Below are 26,469 nucleotides of genomic sequence, written 5' to 3'. Positions count from 1 at the left end.
TACCAAATTAAGAAAAAAGGCAGACCACCCTGAGCGAGTCGCAGATTTCCCATTCGGGCCTTATGCAGAGATAAGTCTTTTTTTGGTGATGGTATTGGAGAAGACCTGCGTGAGGGCTCAGATCTTATGCCGTAGCAAGTCTTTTCCTGCATAGTAGTCCATGAAACTGGATAGCTAGGTACTTCGAGAAAATGGCCGTCAGATCTCGATGCGATAAGCTTCATTGTTCCACAATCTGCGTCATAGGGCTTGCAAATCATGTCGTACAAGGGTTTCCGACCGCAACTTCAATCAGGATATCCCTGAACTAGTTTAAACCTCAAAGTCATCGCCATCTTGGATCTCCTCGACTGAGCGCTAGTAATGTTCACCGATAAAACTTGCTTGGTCACTATACCGCACTTATGGAACGTGTGATATTTGAGGTACCCATCTTGCCAGACTTTTGATTTGCGGCGTAGATCATGGTTACGCAAAACTTGACTACCGACGTGAATATCTGGGAGCCTGGGCCTTGGACGGGAGATGTAATCATGTAGGGGTTGAGGAAATAGTGCAGATCGCGTGGATATCATCTACTCTATCGGTCAGGGAGACAATCGGGCCCATTTAATAAGGCAGAAATATTGAAACTGACCAATCAAAGTACTGGTGATATTACAGATTGACATTGTGTCTAACTGCGTCGAGTAACATACTGTTGTGGACGGTGATTCGTACGCGAGAATCCATACGTTGTACAGTACTACGTTTGCAGAGCTGTTTGACTGGAACCTAGCTATTGAGGCAGATTGAGGGAGTATGGGATAAGGGTATGCTCTCTGTGCGGGCATTTCTTCATAGTACATTGTATAACATACATGATGTCAGGTATACACTAGAATAACTTGGCCGGAGGCCAATCGTCGAGGTTTTATCAGTCATGGAGGACAAATAAGTTGTCCCGGGGCTTATCTCATTCTTTTACAAAGCACGGTGATTGGAGAATCCGTAGGAAATCGACGATGTATCCATGCTTTAGATCAGCCCCAGCCCAGCCCACCGCTCTTCCCAGGTGCACATCAATGACCCAATGAGCTGGGTATTGGGATTTATTAGGTGGAAATAGGTAAATTATCATCTGCTAGGCTTGTGAATCACTATTTTAGCATTGAATTTGTCTTTTTTGTGGAAGCAATTGAAGATGCGCTACGCTGGAGATTGGACGGAGGCTGACCAGCATCTAAGTCTCCCAACTTTTTATAGTTTCGTGTTGAGATCAACATGACTGTAGACAGGTGAGTCACTTTCATGACAGAGGAACAACTTTAAACAATTCACAACGACCTAAACTCGCGCAATCTTCCAATTTAGTCACAAAGGTCAATGTCGATAACGCTAATGTGCACTTATCACCCAACAAGAGCCAGTTTACTAGAATCTAGAGGGCTTCGTTCTAAATTTGAGATAGCTATGAGTGACTAATTTGAGTTAGGTTTCATTATGAAGCATGGCAACATCTTCCAAAAGAATAACGATGTGCTAGAGCTCGAAGCATACGAGAGGCGGTGTAGACAGGGGGCGGGGCTTCAGACTGCCATATCAAATAGAATAGTCAGACGAAGCTCATTTGTTGCCATTTGAAAATATTGCATATACAATTTCAATCAGCTAGAAGAATCGACTACGTTGGAGAACCACCCCCCGCTGCCTAGACCACGCCATGATTATCACTGGAGTCGAGATCATCAACCGCCAGTTGGTGCGCAATCTACGAAATATCACTCAGCAACAACAGCCATGCGGTATCGATCTTACTTTACGCCAAGTCTCCCGATGGAACTCAGCGGCTACCATTGATTTCGATAACACGAAACGTCAAACAGCCAAGACTTCTAGTTTACCTTTCGACGAAACCAACCGCACAATCACCCTACAGCCAGGCGCTTACTTGGTCGATTTCAATGAGACCGTTCGAACCCCACGGAACTGTATGGGCAGTGTCTTCCCTCGATCTTCATTGTGGCGGTCCGGTGTGGGAATTGCTGCGGGTGTGGTTGACGCCGGTTACGAAGGTGCCATGGGAGCTTTGCTGGAAGTCAAAAATCCGTATGGTGTGATTCTTTATCAGAATGCCAAGCTTGCACAGATAGTTTTCGAAGAATTGGGGGACACGGTCGAGGGATACAGCGGTATTTACCAGTCCTCGGCGAGTGTTGGACATGGGACAAGAGCAGTGTAAAGATTCCATAATACATAGAATCCTAGAAAAGCGCATCCCTTTGAATTGAGAGCTCAGTCAGAGTATATTGCCTTGCTGGTAGTTCCACGAAAGTGAAATTCACGTGGGACAGAGTAAGTCGCCGAGGGATCCAAGGTTGAACATACTTTATCCCCCCTCCCGCTCATGACACCCTTATAGGGCTAGCTGCTGTCACAGACAGCCACTTTAGCTGCCGGTGACGATCCCGTCGCCGGGAGCCATGGTCCGGGGAAAGATAACCGGCAGTCAAACCGAGACAAGACCCGTGTATTCTGTGCAGCTGGCGGGCTTAGCGCCCGTTATGTCTCCACCCCTGGATCTGGGCTTGCTGGTGGACTAAATTTCGTCATGGAATTTGAAGCAATAAACGTCACAGGGGTAACGGGTAACATGCAGGGTAACTCTGCATCGATGGTCTAGATGTTTCGGGAAAGGGTATCGGCAGGTCCAGAATGTCCGAGTTGAGCTGGATGAAGGTTGTGTGAGAATATGGTTCATTAGTTGGAGGACAACAAAGTCTTTAGGTCACAAGGAGCAATGATCAATCCGGTTATTGAAAAACTCGACCAAGATCGTTTGGGAAACGACATCCTGGATCTGAATCACGGACCGGAAATCTGGAATCGGATCTGGGAACCAAGATTGTTGAGGATCATAAGATCGATGGACCTCATGCCATACATGAAGACTCCGAGTTTTTCACCGGACGTCAAAGTTGAGTATGGGGTTCCGCATGGAATTCGTAAATAGAGTGAAAACTCGAATAAGCACCGGGGCATTGTCGCAGATATCGGTAGACACCGGGATCTCAAGCAAAAGAGAAAGGAACTAGATGATCCGAGTCACCCCACTCCAACTCTCCTTTGGGAAGGAAGGAGTAATTACGCGCTTTGCGAGTGGACAGCTTGGACCGGGCTAGTCCACGGCCAATTTTCATGACACAACTTTGTTTATTGTCCTACAAGCCCTAGGTAACAGATGAAATTCCGCATACTAGGTTCCATATTTGGAAGGATTCTTCATTGACTTCTCGATGAGCAGAAACTCACTGCAGATTCTGGGTCTGTCTTGCAAAAGTACTATCTGTCTTACTCGTAGACTTCGCCACAAGCGGCAGCGTACAGTACTGTAGACATACACGAACTTGCCGTGTTTGAGCTGTCAGATGAGATGTATGATCTGAACCATCTTGTTCCCTGATTTATGCGCATGTTTTATACTGTGGCTTATGACTAGTGGTCGCTTGGGTTCTTCCATAGTATCATGATAGCTTAGCGATAGGTCGGATGTGCTATATCTTAACGGGATGATGTAGATATACAGTGCTGTATGATGAAAGGAATAGATTGCAGCGCCATGATGACATCAAAAGTACCCTACAGCTGTCAAATGGTGTTCTGCAGAGATTGGCGTGCCAAACAGGGTGGGCTACAGGTGATCTACGAAATATAATGAGGCAGGCAATCAGCAAAGCATTGGAACAGGGTATAAATTTTACCGCCAGGGGGTAAAACAAGTAAAGGCACAAAGCCGGAAAGAGATGTGCAAAGGTACGGATTTCAACACAATACATGGATGTTTTGGCTATGCCCGTTTCGGGGCTCTGTTTATGTTCGCTGCTGCCGCTTTATGACGTTCAGAGGGACAACCTGCGTAGATTTCAGCATGGAGACAGTTGTCCATGGTTCCCAGGATATCAAGAACCCTCTCAGGTGGCTAGTCATGTAATGGACTATCGTGGTTGTTTGCTGTTGACTCCTGGGCTCGCAGATTATGCATGTCGGTGTTGTAAGGGGTTGAGTGCATGTAACTTAGAAATGGTACAAATGTAGTAAGTGAGGATGCATTTTAAGAGACGTATGTATGGTTATTATAATTGAGCTACAACGTAGGCTTTGATAGCATCCTCAGTCTCTATAGCCCTTTTTTCTCTGTGGAACAACCAAAGTCATCTAATGTCGACCACCATCGGCGACCTTACAGTAGTGCTCAGTGATATCACATCACGGAACGGTCCATTTCTATGCGTCGTACAAGTCTCTTTCCTGTCGCATGGGCTTGCTTCGAAACACGGAGATCAATTGTCCAGACAACCCGACTGATATCAGCCTGTCGGAACGAGTCTGTCAGAACCCTGGGTCTCACCCCGCGATCATTTCCATGAGCCCTCCTGCAGATTGTGGAGGTCGGATCAATAACAAGTACATCCCCCTCGGGATCTACGGAGTTCAGCTACCTTGTCGAATAAGAAGAGGTATTCTGGATTCCTGAATAATTGGCATGCGGTTTTTATGCAGAATCTTCCCGTGTCTGCGAAGTATACTACGTATGATGGCAACTTTTTTTAAGCGAGTCCCTAGGTTGAGACAGATGATCTCCATGTGGCAAATAGAATTATTGGTTCAATGTTCTTCAGCAGTTGGGTTTGATACATCACTTTGCAAAACTACGAATGGATGTTAGTGGCGGTTGAATCCTTGTCTACGTAGTACTGAATAGTGATTATATATATTCTGAATCCTAGTATTTCAAAGTGGCGTTTTCAGGCAAAATTCTGCATATGATAGCTTATAGCTATGCTTTATTTTGGATGCATGTGAAGATGAAGCAAATTCAGATATCACTTGTGTTTGGAATGAGATGGTAGGTCAGGCATATAGACAATTGTATGAATTGTCTCCAGTTCCTCGAGGATGAGATAGCCCGGTAGGGCTGAACACAGACAGACTACAATATACTCCATGTAAAGCAGCCAGCAAATCACCCCAACCAGGAGACCAGCGTACCAAAGCAATACCGAAGAGTTTTATACCTCCGGCTCCGAGACTCGGCCGACGGGGGCTTGGCACAGGACCAACCCGCTGATCCGCCTCCACTCGACCTGGGCCCCGTTGCTGCACTCGGTTTTTATCAACGGTTTCACGCATAATGCTTGGGTCTGTCGGATCCGGCCGTTGGAGATCTGGCCTGGGGTGATTTCGGCTCGACTTGACCGGGCAGACATGCCGGAACTACTCTGGTTATGGCGCAGGGGTCTATAGGGCCTGACATCACAGGTCAATTCCTTTCGGCCCTCTCGTACACAATGAGTCGTAATCCGTTCCGAGTCTGCCCCCCCCCTGTCAGACTTAGGGGGATCCTGTTCGTATATAAATCGCCGCGGCCGAAACCCAACTTTGCTCGGTAATCCATTCTGACATATTTGACCTGAATTCCCCCTCCACTTCCGATCTTTCGATCCTTCGATCGTTCCCAATATCAACCTATACTCCCACCGCCACTTGCTCCTCAACGTATGATCCTTCAAGATGTGCATCATGGCTTGCAACCGATCCAATGAGATCCCCAATCTCTCCATGGATGAATCGACCTACCTCAGCCAACAACTGAGTCTCAGTCCTCAGTCTCGGCCTGTGGATTTGTTCAAGCCGGACCCCCTCGCCGCCAACTGGACGTACGATAGTGCCATCGATCTCTTCAACCTCAACCCCAATGACATGGAGTCCATGCCCTTCGACTTCGCTGACGGCATGAATGATCTCGACTCGAAAGACCTCTTCGTTGATCCGTTTGCTGCATCACCGGAGATCAGCGGGTTCTCTATGCCGATGCCTGAAGACAATGGTTCGCTCTCATCAGTATGTTTCCCTCCACACGAACCCCTCCATATCACCTTATATCATTTCAAAAGGCTGACCTCTTCCAGGAAATTGAGAGTGACGATCAGTCATGGCCATCCAACGCCGCCCGTCCATCAATGGACTCCTCCGCCTTCGAGACCCAATCACCAACACAAGCCTGCGACCCGACCTACCACCCCCACACCCAGAAGAGTCGCACCTCATCAAGATGGTCCTCGAGCCCCGAGATCAAAGTACAGGAGGTTGAGACACCGCAACCATCCAAACAGACCTCCACATCGAGCCGCAAGACCCGCAGTTTCTCCCGAGACTCGAACCGCTCCTCAGGCAGCCAAGACCCGCAGATGCGGAACGCCGCCAAGCGCGCCGCCCATAACATCATCGAGAAGCGCTACCGCACAAACATGAACGCCAAGTTCGTCTCTCTGGAGCAAGCCATCTCCCCAGCCGGGGTGCAGAAACACACCCCCAAGGCCGGTGCCGGCTCTCTCAAGAAATCCGAAATCCTCTCCAACGCTCTCTCCTACATCGACGGCATCCAGCAGGAAAATCAAGCCCTGCACAAGGAGCTCGCCATGCTCAAGCAGAATATGCTACCGGGCGGCATGTGGCGCCACCCTAAGCATCCCCGAGCATGATCATGTGCGCAATGCGCCATCGTGCCACGGCAGGTTGTTGCCGTATCTTGCAAGTATTCAACACTTGTTCTTATGACCGTGACGTGTATCTTTAGAAGAATCGGGCAACAAGTTCCCGGTCGGCGTTTAATGTGCTCTTTTTCTTTTCTTGTTCTTTGTCATTCTTATTCTCGATCTGGCTGGCGTTCGGATGTGGTGTCGTGACTGGGCTTCATTGTGGTCCTCTCCCATCTCTTATTGCATGATTTTCGGGTCCTGGCGACAACAAAAGTGTTATGTGTTCTTGTGATTCCCCTCCACGCTCGGGAATTTATCTTGGATAGTGCTCAAGCATTAATATAATTGCCAAGACTCGGATGGTTCATCCTGCTTATTTTCACTTGGTTTCCTTTGGGTGTATTGGCGTATTGTGCTTTGGAAATAGTTGCACCTGGCATATTGGCGTATCAGCCAGAAGATGTAAGTTCTGCCTCCTGGTGCTCTTTGCCTCCCTGGTTGTATCTGAATGCTGATCAGTTGATATCAAGGGGCCCTACCTCGCACTTTTTGTCCAATGTTCTTCACCTCATGGTCCAGAAATCCAATCTGGCCCAGCCTGCATTCTCTGGGTGATTCGCAGATGCAGCTGAATTCCAGCCGGATCAATCAAGGCAAGCGTAACCCTATCATGTCTTGTAAAGCACGAAACTGAAGAGCAAGGCAGCGAAGGAAAGACAAGACGATATAGGATATTGGTCATGTTCTCATGTCATCCCGTGATAGGTTCTAAAGTTTCGGTGAGCAGTGCTGGGGCCTCGAAAATACCCGGAGATTGCCTACCTACGACGTAGGGGCAAACTGCGGACTTTTGTCCGCCTTCCAACCCAGCCGCTCAAAGACGCCAAAGACGCACTAAAGCAGGGAAAAAAAGGCTAGAATGCTTCGAGAAACCATTCTTCAAGCTCGCTGACCCTATCAGGAGCCACCAGGCTCAAAATTCCCAATTGGGGATAGGATACTGCATCGTACCTGACTATCCTTGTGATCTGCCGTCTCCCACACTCCATACAACTCCGGTGCTCCGATGATGAGTTGACTTTGAGAAGATGCTAGTGATGGCGAGCTGGCCGGTATGTCGGACTGTCACGAGAGAAGCGCCACGAGAATGAGGCGGGCTGGATACCCCGGATTTCGTGGGGTCTCAGCCGCTCGATCGCAAGCTCTAATGCTGTATGTAGCTTATCGCTATGAAAGGAAGGAGAAAGAGACCGAAGCACCGAGATCCGGCGATGCAGACCAATGGCGGACAGCGTAAGTTCTATGTATACCAATGTCGCCGTCTTACCATCCAGCGCTTCAGCTTGCGGCGATGCCCAAACGAGGAGACGGACGCTAAGTAAATCCGTTTGTTACTTTCTGGTTACGACGACTCTTGAATCAAGTGGACCCTAATCCTTCCGTTCGCTCGACAGGGCTTTGAGCTGCTGCCTGAGTGATGGACCATGCAGGGCGAGTTAGTCGTCTGCTCTTTCCCCTTTCTTTCGATGGGAGGATCATCATCATTCGCATTGATTCATTGAAACACTATCTCTCTATCTTCTCATGGAAAATTCCGACTTTTCCCTTATAGGTGTCCACCTGATATCACAGACATTGACTATTGTTTGGATATCCCATGGTTGCCGGCATCGGAATCCGCCTTTGAATCCACCAGAGCTTACGATGGATACTGATAGCTCGGCAGATAGAGATATGCAGACAGTTTATGATTCTATTATGGTTTCGGTTTACACGAGGTTAATCTCATCCCTGACGCCTCGCTGTATAGAGCCGCGGACTAGTCGCCTATCATCCTATCACGCATGGACTTTCCGTTTTGGGCCATTTCGCCACTGATGAGCTAACCACTTCTTCTTCTTCTTCTTCAATTGAGAGATGCTAGAGAAAGAGATAGAGAATACATGACGAATATGTCTGTCGTTGGTCCGTGGAAATGCGAATGGGAAATAGATCACCGGAGAGGTTAAGATGCAGTACGGTCGGATCTTTCCACACTAGCCTTCCCTACTAGTCCATGTGGCAAAGCCAGACTCAATTGGCAGCCACAAAGTATCTTCAAGCCCAAATTCAATTCCATTACTACATCTATTCAATGTCCAGAGCCAATTACCCCAGTTGTTATCAGTGGAGTATAATGGAGTATAACCAAAGAGGCCCACTGTAGGAGGTCCTACCGAGGCGAACCACACACTCCCCGCAAAATTCCAAAACCTCGACTCAGGAAGATCGTTTCTATTATCAACCCTGGCCCAATTCATGACCAATGGCTTCGATACAAGCCGTTGACTCAGGATCCCAGCACACACATCATTGGCCGAGTCAATTCCCCCCAGCTTTTATCTACGTCTCCGTATTTACCCTGGGTGCGTGAGGGGTCAACGCCAAATACGCCGGCGCCCAAGCCTATATAGAATTCCATATCCTCGCCAGATCCTTCCATCTCTCAATCTGTCTGGCAGAAAATGGGCGCTTTCTTGACCTGCTTACCCATTCAGTTGATCTGTATCGCCTCCGGCTGAAGTACTCGTTCTCGATGGATTTGGAGTCCAATTCACCACCCCTTAAACCGCCTCTGACGGATCAGAATGTGCAAGATGCGCAGGACCTCGCTGCCATGGGTCATTCCCAGGCCTTGACCCGCAAGTTTGATATGTGGAGTATGCTTGCGTTGGCCTTTTGTGTTCTTGGTATGTTCTTTTTTTCTATCGCTCAATCGCCATATTGCCTTTTTTTTTTGCCACAATCCCAGGCCTAGGCATTGTATGGAATGGATGGCATTTTGCTGACTCTCTCACGCAGGAACATATTCAACCTTTGCTCAGGATCTCAGCAGTGGCCTGACCAATGGTGGTGCTATCACTATCCTTTGGGGCTTGGTGCTGGTCACTGTGTGCAATCTTTGTGTTGCCCTCTCGCTGGGCGAGTTGACTAGCAGTATGCCCACGGCTCTTGGCCAGGCCTATTGGGTATATCGTCTCTGGAATACACCGCTCGGTCGCTTTGTTTCCTATATGTGCGCGTGGATCAACACCTTTGGATGGTGGACTTTGACTGCGTCGCAGGTCGCCTTTATGACTGAGTTTCTGCTCGGTATGAAGACTATGTTTAATCCGGAGTGGGAGGGAGCCAGCAAGGGCTGGCTGAACTTTGTTGTTTACGTTGGTGTTGTCTTTGTACTCACTCTCATCAACGTTGTTAGTTGTCGCAAGGAGAAGATTCTTCCTTGGCTGAACAACTTCGTTGGAGTGTGGTTCTTCGGCTTGTTTATCGTTCTTTCTCTTGCGCTGCTCATCTCGGTCGGCACTAAGGACGGTTTGTCTTTCCAGCCGCCTTCTTTTGCGTTCGGAGCTTGGAAGAACGAGACTGGATGGAGCGATGGGGTGGTCTGGTTCACCGGTCTGGTGCAGGCTGCGTATGGATTGACTGCATTCGACTCGGTCATTCATATGGTTGAGGAAATTCCTGCACCACGGAAGAACGCACCTCGCGTCATTTGGATGGCAGTCCTCTTCGGCGCCGTGACTGGTTTCATTTTCATGGTAGTCTGTCTGTTCTGTATCCAGGACGTCGACAAAGTCGTCAACGCCGACCTGCCATTCATGGAACTCATGCTCGAGACAGTCGGTCTCAAGGGCGCTGCTGTCCTAATCTCCCTATTCATCTTCAATGGACTAGGTCAAGGAATCAGTGTCCTCACAACAGCCTCGCGTCTATCCTGGGGTTTCTCTCGTGATGGCGGTGTCCCCTTCAGCCAATACTTCAGCCACGTCGACCCCGTGTGGCAGGTTCCAGCCCGTGCCCTCTGGGGCCAGGGAGTCATCATCGCTCTCGTCGGTATCCTCTACCTCTTCGCCAACACAGTGCTCGAGGCCATTTTGAGTGTCAGTACCATTGCCTTGACAGTCTCCTACGCCATGCCAATCCTCGCATTACTGGTGACCGGCCGTGAAAAGCTACCACCCGGCCCATTCCAGCTCGGTCGCATTGGCCCCGTCCTCAACTGGGTCAGTATCGTCTACTGTGTCATTACAACCATTTTCTTCCTCTTCCCCGGTGCGCCCAACCCTGCGCCGAGTGATATGAACTTTGCTATTGCAGTCTTCGGAGTCATGCTGGTCATTGCAGTTGCCTTTTGGTTTATCCAGGGTAGCAGAACTTACCTCCAGACTGAAGATTCCATTGCGTCTATGGTTTACGCTCATCACTTGGAGCTCAATGAGCCTGGTGCGGAGGATCCGCCTGTTGTTCAGGCTCAGACTGTGGTTGATGAGAAATAATTCGGTGTTTATTTGATACGTGGAATCCTGTTTCAATATGTACATACGCATTACTCTTGGATTGTTTAATAATTTTCACTATGGACATTCTAAACCTTGCACAAGATACTACCAGGGTCTTCTTTGCTGAGCGCTAAATAATCCATTGCTGTCAATAGCCATGGATGGGTGGCTTGCCAGTTGCCCGCGGCAATACTCGTAGTAGTATCTGTCTAACTTGATAGTCGGTCCTCGGAGTTTGAAGTGGTCGACTGGCATGACCGATATCAACCTTTCTAAACAATGACTACGTAGAGGTAACATAGAGTAAAAAAGCCGAAGGCTGACCGGATCACTTCATTCAATTCGTTCTGATCTGAGTATCTTGCGTCTACTGCTGATCCTCTTGGCTAGAGTGCGAAATAAGCCGAGAAGACTCAGCATACCTGTCTGTCTGCCTCTCATAAAAGTCAAAGTTAATCTCTCCGACCAATTTCTTGACATTCCTAAAACAAAGTCAGTAAACTCCAAAAGATTCAATGAACACGAAAGAGAACTTACCCAATCAAATCCTTCAAACTGAAACTAACAACCGACCTCAGAACTTCAAGAGAAACAAATGCCGAAAAAGCCGGATCCTCAATGTGCCGAATACTAAGCAACTCCCCATCAATCCTCTGCATCCGACGAGCAAGAGGGAAAGAGTCCGGTGTGGACAAATAAGGCGGCAGCGGTTGACCATTTGAAATAGCCGCAGACAGATGGCACAGCAAGGAAGCGATACGATGTGAATTGAAATCATCCGATTTCAACGCTATTTCAGCCAACCGATCCATCCACCGATCATCGTCATCCTGTCCGGGATTTGAATCATCGGAATCAACAATCAGCGTCTCTAAACTCTGTGTCGTATGCGCCATGAGCGACATACTTGTCAAGATCCGCTGGATCTCAGCGATTATATTGTCATAAGTCTCTTTGGGAAACTTTCCACCGATGGGCGGCTCGAAGGTACTGAAATGGCTGTGAGTACGGAGGCCAGTAAGGAGCATCATTTCTTCCTTGAAGAGTTTGTGGCGGGATGATTGGAGGTTGTGTGCCGGTGAGGATTTATCTTGGATTGATCCTAGTTCGTTGCTGAGCCATAGTTGAATGGTGGAGTGCATGCAACTGTAGAAGTTTGCTAGGACAAAGAGGCTTCGGCCGAGGAGTTGGCGTAATTTTGATTTTGCGGTTATTGGGTATGGGAAAATTACCCAGAAGAAGGATATTGCGCAGCCGGCTGCTACGGCTGCGAGTTTGTATGGGCCGAAGAGGTAGATGGGATAGTAGGGTTGGCCATTTGACGTTGCTTCTGGGAAGCCGAGTTTTCGGACCTTGGCAATTTAGTGTTTGCTTCTCTTTCAGCAAGGAGCAGGGGTGTAGGTACCTGGAGCTCGTAGCCAATGATCACATTCAAGGTGACGATAGAGATGACGCATGCTCCGAAGTATTGGGGTACTTTGATGTAAAAGTAATACTGTTCAAGTTAGCGTTGCTGGGCTCGCCGTGGAGTCAATTGATATACGTACCCCAAATACGTTTGCAAGGTAGAGGAAGACGATCACACCGGCCGTCTTGCCATCAACAATATACCAAACAATCAGACTTAGAACAAGGGAGATTGTCGTTGCAGCAATACGGGCAACAAACCCAAACATAGTTTGTCCACTTGTTGGGTTCATTCCAATAACAATAACAATCATTGCCCAGATGCATCTTTGCCTAGTAAAGAAATCCTGAGTCTGGTGCAAGAAGGCAAGAATACCGACAGAAAATGAAGCCGCAGCAACGCGGCACCCAAACGCGCTTTGATCGGACTTGAAAAGGTGGGAGATGGTACGTAATATCATACTTCCTTTTTCCCAAATATTCTCGGGCGGCAGATGTTCGGGGTCTGGTAACCTTGTAGGCTGGGTGCGATGGATAGTTGATGGATTAGCATTTGACGATTGTCTGCTAGCTGCTGGTGTCTCGGACTCTTTCTTGTCGGAACTCAGGGAGAGCCATGCCCGGATGGACTTTTGTTTGGGGAATATGAGTCGGTTGTGCTTCATAGTTCCATCGGTATGCTTGCTGGTGGCAAATTGCACCAACTGGAGTGTAGCGTTCAACATGTCATCTTGCAAATGCCCCATGTACAAAATCATGAAGAATTCCTGACGTACATCTGGATCAGAGGCGATGTAGGGCAGCTCTGACTCAGTAGAAGCGTCGGCAGCATGTTTCTCGGCTGCTGAAAATGCCTCAAGTGATGCCAGGGCCTGAGGTAGATGCTTCCGACGTAAGTAATAGCTGTGGAGCTCCTGTTCAAATCGCGCAGGAAAATCAGGCTGCAGCGGCGACAAAGTTCGACCCCTTGCTTCCTCATCATGCGGGTTGTTTTGCTTGTCCAAATGCTTAGGCTTGACAAGCTCCAACGCTAACAGGAAATAGTGGAGACCATGCTGGACAAGCTCCGAAGAATCAACGATTCGTTCTTGGAGAGTTTCCACAACCTTGTGGATTTCAGATTGTTTCAATCCCCCTTCATCCACCTCCACGAGATCGTCGGCTTCCTCGTCCCGCTTCTCATTCTTGACTATCGACTCCAAGATCTCGGGCAGCATCGACATTCCAGACAAGGGCAGAAGAAGATTGCGGAAGAGATGTGCAATAGTGCTGAGATCGTCCGCGGACAACTTACCCCAGGCAACTTCATTCTTGGAATAGAAAAGATCGGCGTGCATTTTGTTGTGTTGGCCGTTGAGTTTGGCCATCGCCCCTTGCAGTTTCTTCTCTTTGATTTGTAGATCCTCCTCATCGTCGTCCTGTCCATCCTGTGTACTTCGGTAGGTCCGTGCCCGTCGAAGGAGACCTGGCTTTTTAAATAGACGAGTCTCTGAGCTACCTTCAATAAATGATATCTGAGCCTGAAGGACTGCCTCAACCGTTGCTGCGTAGCCCTTGAGATCATGGAACATATCACCTCTGCTGGTGATGGGATATATTAGCAGTGAGACGCCAGTTGCAATTGCAAATCCAATCATAAACCCCTTCAGAAGTCGAGCAATAAAATCCAAGCCTACGGCAAGGGTAGTGAAAGTTCCCGCACGGGTCATTGTGACAGAAGCAAAAATAGAAAAGGCGACCATTGGATCCTGAAGCTCCATGGGTTTCCACGCACGTAGGGCGTTTGCGACCCTAATTGAAGTATTAGTGTCATTGGTCTGTTTCGATTTCATACTGGACACACCAGATCATGACAATGAGCCAAATAGCAGCTACCGCGCAGGCATCACTGCTATACCCATCTCTGGCATCGGGGGCAGTGTTGTGTTCTCTCGCTTTTACGGCACAAAATACAGCAAGACAACAGAGTGAGGCTGAGACGCATGTCGATATTAAATCAAAAAACATGATTTTGGCGAATTTGGAGCGAGGCATGAGCCCCTGTGACAGGATTGATATTAAGGTTGAAAGGTAGCCGATTGTCGTGGTAATGTCTGAGATTGCATCACTTTGGTAGCTTCACAGATATCAGTAGGTAGGTATATTGGCATCATCATGTATTAAACAACGTACATGGCAACAGTGATGGTCGGGGCCAATGCGCCTTTCAACATCAGGAGCATGGTCCGAGAGTCCAGCTCTAACTTGGTCCACCATGTTGATGGATTTATTCCACTGTCAAAGGCTTAGAATATGCGATCGAAATCGATAAATGACGGTGTTTTACCTGAAATTCCCAACCCAAGAGTGTTTGGGGTTTTTTTCAGTTTTCGTCATTGCGCTTAAGCTGACCCGCTGGCGACACTCAGATATGCATATATCTATATCTGACCAACCGGTTCAACGAGAGGTAATTGACAGCAACCGAAGAACAAATATTCAGGAACAAAAAGGAGAACGTAAATTTTGCAGGTCGATCAATTAGACTATCGGATGCGTCTGCATGCGGATCGGGTTGCCGTTAGACCCGTGCCGAGCCAAGTGCCGACAGCGAGAAGAACAAGATATTTTGGAACTCTGCTCCTTAGTTCAATTTGGAAATTTCCTAGTTTATGGTAAGAAAGAAACGACACTGTCTTGCTGCATTGCCTCCTACGAAGTCAGGATAACCGCCCGTTCGGATCAATCCGGAGATGGCACGTGATGTGATGGTTCAATATAGATCAATGTATTTCCAGTAGTGTTTTCTTGGTCGTTGAAGCATTGATTGAAGCTAACATATTTATCATAAATGGCTAGTATATCGATTGAGCTATTGAGAAACTAAGCTACAGTATGGTTGATAGGTATGGGACGTGCAGGTAGCGGAGTAGATATTTTCCGCCTACGAAGCTCGCTCTTCGATCTGTCTGCGATGGGCGATTTCAACCGCAGGCATTCACCGAGGAAACATACGCAACCGAGGATGTATAACAAACGATGCTGTATTGTCTTTCATGATTAAAAGTCAAGAAAGTGAAGCTCGTGGTACAGTTACCAGGTGAAATGTTCCATTGCAAAACTGCAGGCATGTACACCCCAGGGACCGTAACAGTGATGACATATTCCATGTCTTCCTTGAAGTAGGAAGTCATATCATTTCCATGCATGAGCTTGTGATGCATAATTCCAAGTCGTACGCTTTCACATCTAGGCAGCCATTCTGAGGAGTCTCTGTGGCTCGCCTTAACTAAGCTGATTCCATCAGTTATCGTTGCTTGCTGGGTAGATAGAGGGTTGTTCCAAGAATAGAATATGAACCTCCATCCACCACTCACTCTGGACGGCGTGGTGTACGGAGTACTGAGCCAAGAGTCCAGAATCAACTGTGGCGACTGTGACACAGCCACGAGCCCAAGCCACAAACCGAGGAGTTGTGACGGAGTTGTGGGGCTTCCACAGTTGTGGCCATTGGGGCGCAGCAAAGTGAGGCGAGAAGCAATATCGAGCGATTTGCCAAATTTCGTATACAGTACGTACATTATGCGGGCATGCATGACCTCATTGCAACCAAATGAGGCACAACAAACGGCTGTCGCAGCCAGGGTATCACAGGCCCAAGACATTGTCGTCATCCTCATTCATAGCCCTGAATCTGTGTCTGTGCGATGCACAAACGCTTCTGCTGGACTTTCTGACATTCTTCCAGCTCGGGACTCGGGATGAAATGCACCGGAGTCAGTTGTGACAGGTCTCGAGCGTTTCTCGATAGGGCAAAACATAAGCCAATAATGGTCTCGACGGGGATGGCAGTCGGTAGGTCGATCGTAGCGAGCGTAAACCAATGAACTCAGGCTGAATGTCGGACATTGTCCTTGGTGGAGCCAGATTTACGGCCCATCAAGCTTGGCATCCTTATAGGGAGAATCATCGAGAACGCGTAATTAGCCATGTTCTGTGACTCGGGTGGCTTTTTCATTGATGTGAGCCCTGCGTTGACATCATGCTAGGGGCTCACGAGAATGTCAATTGCAGTTGTCACTGTGTATTCGTCAACACATTCCTTATCAAGATCATCAAGGATCCACCATGGAGACCAAGACACAATGAAACATCGTGTGTGGCGCGCTTGTTGGGCAAAAGTGGGAAATGTCCGCGCCAAGATGCCAAGCTCATAAATAAGTCTGGCCCCCCCCTAGTCCTCTGACAGCTCTCGCTCTCTCTCTTTCCTTCACTCACTCACGTCTTCCCCCAAAGGCTAATTTGCCTTCTTTCATCAGTGTCTTGTCCCTGTAATACATGCGTAAGTGGTGCTAGATAGCTTTCTGGCGTGGTCTCCACTTAGACTAATCATCTCCGCTTCTATAGACCGGATTCACTCGTGGGCGAAAGCTCACGCATCTTCTCGCGGCCTGACAGATCAGTCCTCCTCCCAACAGGCCGCCGAACCTACCGAAAAACCTCCTCCTGAAAATGGACAAGTGAATGTCCCCGTGGAGGACCCTACTCCAGGGTCCGACACTGAACCGAACTCAAAGCCGGGTCTTCTGATTCGCATGCGAAATGGATCCGGCCGGTTTTACAACCACACCAAGGATGCCCTGTGCCACAGCTGGGTGAATGTCCTGCTGGTCTTCGTGCCAGTCGGCATCGTCGTTGAGGCCATCGGCCTCGACCCAGCCATCGTCTTCGCGATGAACGCAGTGGCCATCATCCCTCTGGCAGGACTGCTCAGTCATGCCACTGAGAGTGTCGCCAGCCGTCTAGGTGATACAATCGGAGCTCTGATCAACGTGACCTTCGGAAACGCAGTAGAGTTGATCATCTTCATCATTGCCCTGGTCAAGAATGAGATTCGTATCGTCCAAGCTTCACTGCTTGGCTCCATCCTGGCGAACTTGTTATTGATCATGGGTATGGCGTTTCTGTCTGGTGGTCTTCGCTTCCAAGAACAGATTTACAACAGCACTGTGACCCAAATGAGTGCTTGTCTTCTCAGTTTGAGTGTGATGAGTCTTCTCTTGCCCACTGCTTTCCACGCATCGTGGTCCGATAGTGGCGACGCCGATCGTGAGACCCTCAAGGTCAGCCGAGGCACAAGTGTTGTTTTGCTACTGGTGTACATTCTGTACATCGTCTTCCAGCTCAAGTCACATTCATATCTCTACGCCAGCATTCCCCAGGCTATCATTGACGAGGAATCCCACCCCGGTGTTCTTGCAGAGTTCATGAACAGCTCTTCGGAATCCTCGTCCAGTTCCAGTGATGAATCAGACGACACTACGACATCATGGACCACGGCCAAGCGCATCAAGAGAGCTATGAAGTATCGCAGACATCGGAAGTCGAGCACCAGCTCCAAGGGCACGACCTCTCGCGAGTCCTTCAAGAAGAAGGCTATGGCATCCACGTCTGCCGAAAACCAAAGCTCTATCGGCAATTCGATCGCTAGCAACGAGCATGCCATTGAACTTGGTGACGAAGTTAACTATGATGCCGACCAAGATGTGCAGGAGTCTGCCATTCGCTCCCGGGATTTCGGTATCGCTCTTGACCGTATGGATAGTGCTGGAAGCCACAAGTCGAAGAGTGACCGCAAGAAGCGCAGGGCACTCAAGGAACAGCGCAAGGCAGAGAGGAAGGCCGAGCGGAGGGCACAGAAAGAGGCAGTCCAAGGTGCTCCTTCCAAGGCACCTCAGCAGAACATGAAGGGCTTCTCGTCCGCCCCTACATTCGCTGGTGCTGACGGTGCTGGAGAGGATCCTCAGAAGCGTCGTTCTCCCTTCGGACCGATTCCTTCCCTGCTTTCCAATACTGTCTTTAGCTCTCAGTCGCCAGCCATGTCTCCTCGTGTCGGAGCTAGTCGCCCTGGTCTGTCTAGAAGTAACTCGCTACCTGCTCATATCAGTCGTCCTCCTCCAGCCGGAAATGCGGTTCAATTCGCTCGTGGTGCCTCTCGCCTCACCGACCCTGTTGAAACCCCTCCACAGGACGCAGCAGTCCAGCCCCAGGAGCCTGCAATGTCCAGAACTGCGGCTGTTGTTATGCTTTTGTTGTCCACCGGCTTGGTCGCTGTTTGTGCCGAGTTCTTGGTCGATGCTATTCCCGACATGATTGCCAGCTCCAACGTCAGCGAGGCTTTCATCGGTCTCATTATTTTGCCGATCGTAGGCAATGCAGCGGAGCACGTTACCGCTGTCAGTGTCGCAACAAAGAACAAGATGGACCTGTCAATCGGTGTTTCGGTTGGTAGCAGTATTCAAATCGGTAAGTTTAGCACATCTCTCTTTCAATTCGTATTCTAACGTCCTCTAGCTATCTTTGTGACTCCCCTGGTTGTTATTATCGGATGGTGCATGGACAAGGACATGTCTCTCTACTTCACTCTGTTTGAGACCATCTGTCTGTTTGTCACTACCTTTGTGGTCAACTTCCTAGTTTTGGACGGCCGAAGCAACTATCTTGAAGGTGTGCTGCTGGTGGCCGCCTACATCATTATCGCGTGAGTACTTCTTTTGTGCTTTTAGGTTTTTGTTTGTAAAATCTTACTAACTCATTCTTTAGCCTGGCTGCTTTCTTTTATCCAGACAGTGATGCCGCCAGCACCATCGCCGGCTAGGTTGCATAGTATCTCCTGGATACTGAATTGCGCTCGCCGTGCGTCCACGTTCCTAGGCAGCGCGCCAAGTCAGTAATTTATAATCGAGTTCAGATGTCGTGCCCGCATGGTTGACAATTCCCACGGGTATCTTACGTTTTATGAGAATATTACCATTACAATACATTCGTTTGTGGGACCAAGGGCGCTACTTGGTCCCCGCATGCAGTCTATATCTCTAACATTTGGAACTCCTTGTCCCCCTTGTAACTATTGTAACCCAATAACTCCCCATTAACCCCTCAATATCGCAGAACATAGTCCCCCTCTACAGCCACGTGTGTCACGCCTAGTGGCTGTGCCATCTGAGCTAAGCCACCTAGTGGCTGGGTATACATTAGCGCGGATTATCTGCATCTTTTACCCTCTTCCAACTCACTTCTCCACTGAAGGTGGGGTGAAGTCAGTCTCCCCCTATTTTCTCTCCTATTTGTAGAGTAACCCCCAGGGGTAAGGGGATCCCTATGTTCAACGGTCTTGAGGAACCAAAATAGAGTGGAGCTCAGAAGTTGAGAATCACAACCTCAACCTTACGAGTAAGTCAACCTGCAACTGACATGTACTAAGTGACACACAACACTTGGCAGACACTTCGGATCATTCAGCTGGACAGCCCTGCAAGGCGCAAGATTGCCAATCTGACCAGCGGTTACAAGCCATTCGTGGGGCTCTGGATATCGCATCTGCCTAGAGGCATTAAAAGCCGTCAATTACAGCGCTAAATGATATGCGGTGGATACATCAGTCTCGGTCCTTTCGGTTCTGAGCGGAACTGTTGATGTCTACAAATAAATTGTTTAATTGCTTTCTTTGCACTACACCATAAAAAGGCCTCACCTCCCACCTTCTCTTCTTCCTTCTCTTCCCCTTTCTCTCCCCTTCCCTCATACTCTCTCCGCATCCATCATGTCGTACGCCCCGCCTTACGGAGGAGACCCATACGGCCGCCCACCCGCGGACCCCTACGGTCGTCCCCCATCAGACGCACCACCATACCAACAGCCCTACGCACCCTACGGTGCACCACCCGCAGATCCGTATGCTCGACCCCCTTCAGACAGACCACCCTATGAGCGAAGCCCCTACAGCGCCCCTCCACCAGGCGCCCGCCCCCCGCAGAACCCCCCGCCTCCACTGCCAGCCGGCTGGCACCAGGAATGGGAGCCAAGCACCCGTCGCGCTTTCTGGGTAGAGGACGCTACTGGCCGTTCCCAGTGGGAGATGCCTTATGCTCAGCCCGCCTACTCCGGTTACGATGATGGTTCCCGCAGTGTTCCTCCCCCCGGGCCGCCTCAGGGTGGTTATTATGCGCCACCTGCCGGCCCTCCTCCTGTCAACTATGATAGCCGTCCTCCGGGTGGTGGTTATTATGATCAGCAACAGGCCGCTCCGGAGAAGAAGAGTAGCAACACTGGCAAGTACCTTGCTATGGGTGCTGCTGGTCTTGCTGTTGGTGGTCTTGCTGGTGCCTTCCTTGAACATGAGCATGGTATGTTTACCTTATTTTTTTGGGTCGTCAAAATACGAATATGTGGTTTTCGAGACGATTTTGATGCTAACATTCGTTCTAGATGAGGATGAGGAGCGCTCTGACATCGAGGAGGCATATGAAGATGGTCGTCGTGATGAGGCCTATGAGGATGACTATGGCAGCGACTAAGAGTGTTGTTCATTTGCGGATTGACGATTGCTTGAGCGAGCCTGATCATTTGCTTCATTCTTTCCAGCCTCTTTATTTCTAGGACTGCATTTCGCCGAGGCGATCAATAGGGCTTACATCGATATCACATTAACCATTGCACTGCTTAAAAATACCTTTTTCTTCAAATCCAACTCTGAGTCATGATTGACAGGCCCAGCTCACCTTTCCCAGAGCCCCCAATGCCGAATTCTCACTTCCAGCACAAAATCTGCCCATGCAACAACCCAAACCACCCATCTTGATCCTCGACAAGGCTCCTCCACCCCTTGGCAATGGCATCCAAATCCCTAGGTGTCGCAAACCCCTCCTCAATAGCTCTACTCGCAAACCCAGAGCTCCTAGCCCTCCCCTCCATACTCCCACCCCAATACTCCCGCTCCTCATCATTCCCAAAACACCAAGCCCCAGCACTCCTCGTAACAGCATCCCTCTCAAACCCCGCCTCGAAAGCCCACACATGAATCATCCGCCCCGGATGCGGATGCCCCCCCGCAGCACGCTGCATTCTCACCGTAATATCCCTCCACAAAGCAATCCCCTCATTCTCTGGAAACCAACTCAACTCCGCAGACTCCCGACAAGAAACAATCCCCCCGCTCTTGACAACCCGTTTCATTTCCCGCAATGCAAGGACCGGGTCTGCAACATGCTGCAGCACCTGGTGCGCGTGCACGATGTCAAAGACGGAGTCTTCGAAGGGGAGCGCGTGGATATCGCCTTGGCTAAATTCTATGTTGGTTACGCCTTCTGCGCTGGCCAGCGCTTGCGCGGATGGGAGTGGGTCGGCGACATACTCTATGCCGATGACCGAGCCCTCTGGCACGAGTTTTGCAAGCGAGACGCTTATTGAGCCGGGGCCGCAGCCTACGTCGAGGATTTTGTCGGTGGGCTTTATGTAGGGGAGGAGATGGGGCGCGGAGTTTTGGGCTGTGCGCCAGCTGTGTGTTTTGAGGACCTTTTTGGAATGGTCTGTTGTGTAGACTTGGGGTGTGGTTGTGGTTGGGTTGGGTGGCATTATTTGATTGGAATGGTAGTTATGTTTTGAACGAGTTTTTTATGAGCTTGAATGGAATTGTGGTTTGTCTTTGATCAATGTTGTTACTTCAAAGGTGTTGCGGTGTTGTTGAAGATTTGGTTCGGAGTTGAACTCGGCGGGTTTTTTTTAGTTGCGGAGAGGAAGTCGGCTCGGGGTTGCGAGGTGGCGATCTTTTCCGTTTTTGTCGAAGAGCTCCATCATTATCATCATTTCCAGTATCAGTATACACACTCGGCTAAGTCGCTTCTTCTTGAACTATTATTGATGCGATAGATAAGTACATTATTGCTGTTCAAACATATCTCCTTTACTTTGCTGTTATCTATCAGGAATCTCTCAACAGAAAGGAACTCTGCAATCAAACCCTAGCCTATCTTTCGATTTGATCGTACAATAAGAGGTGGAAAAGAATGAGAACAGCGGAATGATATACTCAAAGTCAGTTCTATGAATACTAATTGAGAAATCCACTAGTCCACTAGTGCTTCTTTCCCTGAGCCATCTGCTCGTTCATATCATCAATAACAGCCTTCAAAGGCCCCTTGGCAAGCATGCGCCCAATCCACTCCTTGACATGAGGGTACTCATCTTCATTGAACCCTTCATCAGCAAGATGAGTGCCCAAAACATGCTGCCAAGGAATAAAAGAGATATCTGCATAGGACAGCTTATTGCCAACTAGCCACGGCCCATCACCAAGACTCTCCTGATGCGACTCCTTCTCCTTGGCAAGCCAGTTATCCAGAACACCAGTGACACGCTTGGCCTCCTTGACGAAGCGTTCCACGGCACCGTCGAGCCTTTCGGGGTGGTATTTCTTGAAAAAGAAGGCCTGACCGTAATACGGACCCTGACCGGAAGCCTGGAAATAAAGGAATGAGCGCGCTAGCTCGGCTTCGGCGCTGCGGGGCGTGAAGCTCAGTTTGCGTGGCTCTTGGGTGTCATAGCGCTCAATGAGATATTCGATGATGGCACCGCTTTCCCAGATTGTCAGGTCGGTGTTTGGGTCGTGAATTGAGGGCAGACGTCCGTTCGGGTTGATGGCTACATATTCTGGGCCTTTCACATCGGCAAATGCAACGGGGACGCTTTCGAAGGGGAGCTCGAGGGCTGTGAGGATGAGGCCGATCTTGAGAGGGTTCGGGCCAAGAATGCCTCCGTAGAGCTTGATGGGCTTGAGGTTGGAAGTCATTGCGAAGGACGATTGATTATTGGAAGGTGATGATGTGCTTGTATGTTGTAATGGCAACTGGGAAAGCTTTGCTTTATACTTCACTGTTTCTCTACTTTAGCCTTCCCTTGGGCCCCATTGAGTTCCAATGTCATTATTAATCCAACACTTGAATCCTGGACTAATCACACCAACAAACGTAAATGTTTTGAAATCAAACAAGGGGTGATTTCGGCCTTGGTAGCTTCGTCCGTGATTCGTCCGTATTTGTTATGACTTCGGCTTACTCATTCGGGGTAGTTCGGTCTTTGCGGAGGCCGAGTCTACCGAATGCCTTGCTCGATCTATGAACGAGTTGGTTGCTGCGGCTTGGGTTCGATAACTTCTATCTCGAGATGAATATCTTTCGTTGGCTATGTTAATATCATTCTAGAATTGAGCGCACCCGATAATCACAGGACATATCAAGAATATGCCTATCCCCTCGGCGCTTCTGGTCTTGCAATGACTGAAGAATCAACAAATATAACCAATGGAGATGTATTCCGCATCTTGCATCTTACCGCTGGCTTGACTTATATTAATGCGTTGGCGGGATATACAGGTTCTAATTATCAAGAGGGGTTATGTCACGCCGCAGTTTCGCTCGTTGGGGTTTCAGCAAGATGGGAGAGAGGGAATGAAGGCTGCTGTTTTGGGGCAACTATTGAAAGCTTTCTGTAATCTGATTGTTCAATATAGATCAGGGATTCTTCTTTTGATGTTAACGACATGTTTCCTGGCGGCAAACAAAAGCACGCGACCCCGCGCCTGTCTCACCAGATCCCTGTACATAACCTCGCATAAATAGGGCACCTCAACTGCCTTTCGATTTCTTCCTCTTCACACCCCCCGTAAGTACTCCCTGGATATTTAAATTTTAATTCTGATGTCTTCTTCTTTCTTAACTGACAATCAATTTCGAATCGACATCACATGAGAACCTTCCTCACGAAAACATGATACACATTTATGGCCCACCGATCAAATCATTCAAAGATGACATGACTAGAAAATACTGGGAGCCTTTTTTATCTATCCTTCTATTACTAAAAAATGGGTATCAAGCTCTGACGACGACAAGTCCCGCATCAAACTAGATGTGCAAGTGTCGATTGCTATTTGCTTTACGATACCCAAAACAACGGATTCCTTTACAGCATGTTGTCATCCTACTCTATATGGCAACATGATAAGTCGGTCTCCTACATTCCCAAATTCTACTCCATACCCTCATATCTGCATTCAATCATAGCCAAACTTCACTCAATTCAATATAAACTCATTCTCGCAAACCCATCTAAGTACAGGCAACAAAGTTGTTTCCACTGGCTCCAGTGTGGGTGATGACACCAGCAAGCTGATCGTTGGTGTTGAAGATAACACGGTCAGCACCAGGCGAGCCACCAGTGTAAACGCTTCCACTGCTCAGAATGGGGAACTCGTAGTATGTTCCGGAGACAGGGAAAGTGAAGCCCTCATAGTCATGGTAGACGTGAGGGTAGTCGTTGGCAGTGCTGCCCGCCGAGTAGAGCTTGTATCCGGCAGTTCGGGCGGCGGAGATGGCACTGCTGCTGTAGCAGTGGGAGCCGCAAGTGGAGGCGCAGGCGCGGGCCTCGACTTCCAGGGGTGCAGCGAGGGTGCCGGAGATGAAGACGGCCGCGAGGGCGAAGAGCTGGGTTTTTTTGTTAGTTTGCTGTGATTTGGGGGATCGGGCGTTGGTATGGTACCTTTGTGTACTGCATCTTGAGAATATAGTTTGAGATTGTTGGCTGAATCTTGAATTATTCTTCTCTGGTAGTGCTCATCTTTCCTGGGGACTCGGCCTGTTTATATAGACCTCGCCGGCGGAGCAAGAGACATCTCCGAGGCATCAATTAATGCAATATCACAGCAAAGCATCTTCTTCATGCAATGTTACATCCCGTAAATTGAAACATAGCTCATTTCATTGGTGAAGAAGTCATGCATACCGATTTCTCTGCCGAGTGAACTGAACCCATGCCAAGTTAGGAATCACCGCCGATCTGCAGAACCGTCGGTATAAACCCGGAGCAAAAGAACCAGAGGAACGTGATTGGCCTGATCAACACGACGTGAAGAATTCAACGATGATAGGGTTTATGGAATTCCTCGCGCTCTATCTGAATAGTGATCGACACGTTTCCGGGCGCTATGCAGTTAGTTAGACCCTGACTAGGCTCATGCAGCTCAGATTAGCGCAGGGGGTTCCCTCTCCTTTATCCGACCAATTGGATTACGAGCTACTGCCCACGATGTTAATCCAACGGCCAGTTCCTCGGTGGCTGTTGTGGGGTTGACCATCGGGTTGTTGGCCTTTGCAAGGAATCGAGTTTCGTGAAGGGAAATACGGATTCTAGAGCTTCGCGTAGGGCGGTTTACTCCACATTATTCAGCTCCTGTGAGCTTTGACGGTCGCATAGTAGGCTCTCTTTGGTAAGTTTACATTGAATGATTTCCCCTCATTCTTGCTCCGCCGACGGTTTCCGTGCTGATCTTGCGAAGTATATCATTTGGGTCGACTCGGGAGTGCCCGATGGATGCCAATTGGACTTGACGGCTGTCTCATGAGCACCACATACTTTGTTTTGCTTTTGGTTAACTGGGCTTGATAGAATGCTTATCACATGTCTTCGTTTAAATTAGGAATCAAATTGCAAAAGAATATAGTTGTTTGGATATTGTTCCCAGGAAGGGCTAACCTCAGTCTTCCCAATAACTATAGAGTGAATGTGACACCAGCTTTTACTCCTGTTTGGATTCCAAATTTCGTTTGTCTTCAATTCATTTTCTCCTAGTCCAGATATTCATCTCATTCAATCGAACGATCTTGGTCTTGTTCACAAACTTCTAGAGAATGACAAACAACATAAATACCGGCAGCAAGATATAGTTGATGACGAAATCTGTCGATATGAACGAGCTCAGGAGGCACCTGTATATTGAGAAGAATATCAGGAAGGAATTGGCTGCCAGCGAGAGGTATGTGACCCAGAAACAGAATATTGCTTGATATGGGAATGTTGATGGATCATGGTCTTGAACCATGAGACCTTGACGGAAGCGTTCCAACCATCGAGCAGTTGATGGGAATAGTCACTACATGGAGTGATTGATTAGCATTGCCCAATCCAGTTCTTGAATGGCTGCCTACCACCTGATAGTGTATTGAAGGGCGAGTAAGCCTTGCCAGCACTAGTTGGACGATTGTTCCAGAAACACAATGCAAGCGAAGACATTGGTTAATATAAGCCGAGCCAGAGCCGATCCAGCTCATGGCACCACCGCTTTATAGGAATGATCAATAAATTCCGCGCCTTTCTATTCCAGAACATTAACAGGAGTGTCCGAGATGCCATATACAAGGAGCTTTTGTCTGCTGAAATGACACTGATCACGATGAGGACATTGATAAGATGAGAAGCCGGTAAAGTGCGACCATCTTGTAATTTGATCATCAATTTTGACCTGGTTGTCTTGGGTATAGAGTCCCAAAGCCGGTCTTCGTTCCATGTAACGAAGATTCCAATGAAGAATAAATTCCTCGCCCTCCATCAGCGGGTCCTCCATTGGCGGG

At 48.7% G+C, this 26,469-nt stretch overlaps 10 protein-coding genes across 10 annotated transcripts; 5 read left to right on the top strand and 5 right to left on the bottom strand.

The window, feature by feature from the left end:
- Window positions 1–1,702: 1,702 nt before the first annotated feature.
- Window positions 1,703–2,221, top strand: N7511_003196 (putative dUTPase; the record flags this gene model as incomplete). The annotated part of the gene is made up of 1 exon (XM_057125621.1): window positions 1,703–2,221. One exon carries the CDS (start codon window positions 1,703–1,705, stop codon window positions 2,219–2,221), a length of 519 nt encoding a protein of 172 aa, XP_056987780.1.
- Window positions 2,222–5,048: 2,827 nt separating this feature from the next.
- Window positions 5,049–5,246, bottom strand: N7511_003195 (uncharacterized protein; the record flags this gene model as incomplete). The annotated part of the gene is made up of 1 exon (XM_057125620.1): window positions 5,049–5,246. The coding sequence occupies one exon, from the start codon at window positions 5,244–5,246 to the stop codon at window positions 5,049–5,051; it is 198 nt and encodes a 65-aa protein (XP_056987779.1).
- A 304-nt stretch (window positions 5,247–5,550) lies between these two features.
- On the top strand, window positions 5,551–6,521 carry N7511_003194 (uncharacterized protein; the record flags this gene model as incomplete). Its single annotated transcript, XM_057125619.1, has 2 exons — window positions 5,551–5,880; window positions 5,949–6,521. 2 exons carry the CDS (start codon window positions 5,551–5,553, stop codon window positions 6,519–6,521), a joined length of 903 nt encoding a protein of 300 aa, XP_056987778.1.
- A 2,572-nt stretch (window positions 6,522–9,093) lies between these two features.
- N7511_003193 (putative amino acid permease family protein) lies at window positions 9,094–10,837 on the top strand (the record flags this gene model as incomplete). Its single annotated transcript, XM_057125618.1, has 2 exons — window positions 9,094–9,247; window positions 9,360–10,837. The coding sequence occupies 2 exons, from the start codon at window positions 9,094–9,096 to the stop codon at window positions 10,835–10,837; spliced, it is 1,632 nt and encodes a 543-aa protein (XP_056987777.1).
- Window positions 10,838–11,207: 370 nt separating this feature from the next.
- N7511_003192 (aromatic acid exporter family protein) lies at window positions 11,208–14,469 on the bottom strand (the record flags this gene model as incomplete). The annotated part of the gene is made up of 7 exons (XM_057125617.1): window positions 11,208–11,226; window positions 11,263–11,322; window positions 11,378–12,192; window positions 12,246–12,335; window positions 12,388–14,038; window positions 14,082–14,363; window positions 14,420–14,469. The coding sequence occupies 7 exons, from the start codon at window positions 14,467–14,469 to the stop codon at window positions 11,208–11,210; spliced, it is 2,967 nt and encodes a 988-aa protein (XP_056987776.1).
- A 2,095-nt stretch (window positions 14,470–16,564) lies between these two features.
- Window positions 16,565–18,884, top strand: N7511_003191 (uncharacterized protein; the record flags this gene model as incomplete). Its single annotated transcript, XM_057125616.1, has 4 exons — window positions 16,565–16,568; window positions 16,634–18,532; window positions 18,581–18,767; window positions 18,830–18,884. The coding sequence occupies 4 exons, from the start codon at window positions 16,565–16,567 to the stop codon at window positions 18,882–18,884; spliced, it is 2,145 nt and encodes a 714-aa protein (XP_056987775.1).
- A 945-nt stretch (window positions 18,885–19,829) lies between these two features.
- N7511_003190 (uncharacterized protein) lies at window positions 19,830–20,583 on the top strand (the record flags this gene model as incomplete). Its single annotated transcript, XM_057125615.1, has 2 exons — window positions 19,830–20,412; window positions 20,495–20,583. 2 exons carry the CDS (start codon window positions 19,830–19,832, stop codon window positions 20,581–20,583), a joined length of 672 nt encoding a protein of 223 aa, XP_056987774.1.
- Window positions 20,584–20,815: 232 nt separating this feature from the next.
- N7511_003189 (class I SAM-dependent methyltransferase) lies at window positions 20,816–21,640 on the bottom strand (the record flags this gene model as incomplete). Its single annotated transcript, XM_057125614.1, has 1 exon — window positions 20,816–21,640. One exon carries the CDS (start codon window positions 21,638–21,640, stop codon window positions 20,816–20,818), a length of 825 nt encoding a protein of 274 aa, XP_056987773.1.
- Window positions 21,641–22,139: 499 nt separating this feature from the next.
- Window positions 22,140–22,853, bottom strand: tpcF (glutathione S-transferase tpcF; the record flags this gene model as incomplete). The annotated part of the gene is made up of 1 exon (XM_057125613.1): window positions 22,140–22,853. One exon carries the CDS (start codon window positions 22,851–22,853, stop codon window positions 22,140–22,142), a length of 714 nt encoding a protein of 237 aa, XP_056987772.1.
- Window positions 22,854–24,171: 1,318 nt separating this feature from the next.
- Window positions 24,172–24,616, bottom strand: N7511_003187 (extracellular guanyl-specific ribonuclease RntA; the record flags this gene model as incomplete). The annotated part of the gene is made up of 2 exons (XM_057125612.1): window positions 24,172–24,546; window positions 24,602–24,616. 2 exons carry the CDS (start codon window positions 24,614–24,616, stop codon window positions 24,172–24,174), a joined length of 390 nt encoding a protein of 129 aa, XP_056987771.1.
- Between the last annotated feature and the right edge of the window lie 1,853 nt (window positions 24,617–26,469).

This window comes from Penicillium nucicola, assembly GCF_028828085.1.
Source record: "Penicillium nucicola strain IBT 29836 chromosome Unknown utg000002l, whole genome shotgun sequence".
Taxonomy (NCBI): domain Eukaryota; kingdom Fungi; phylum Ascomycota; class Eurotiomycetes; order Eurotiales; family Aspergillaceae; genus Penicillium; species Penicillium nucicola.
Note: the sequence above shows the minus strand (reverse complement) of the source record. Positions and strands in the feature narration are given on the sequence as shown.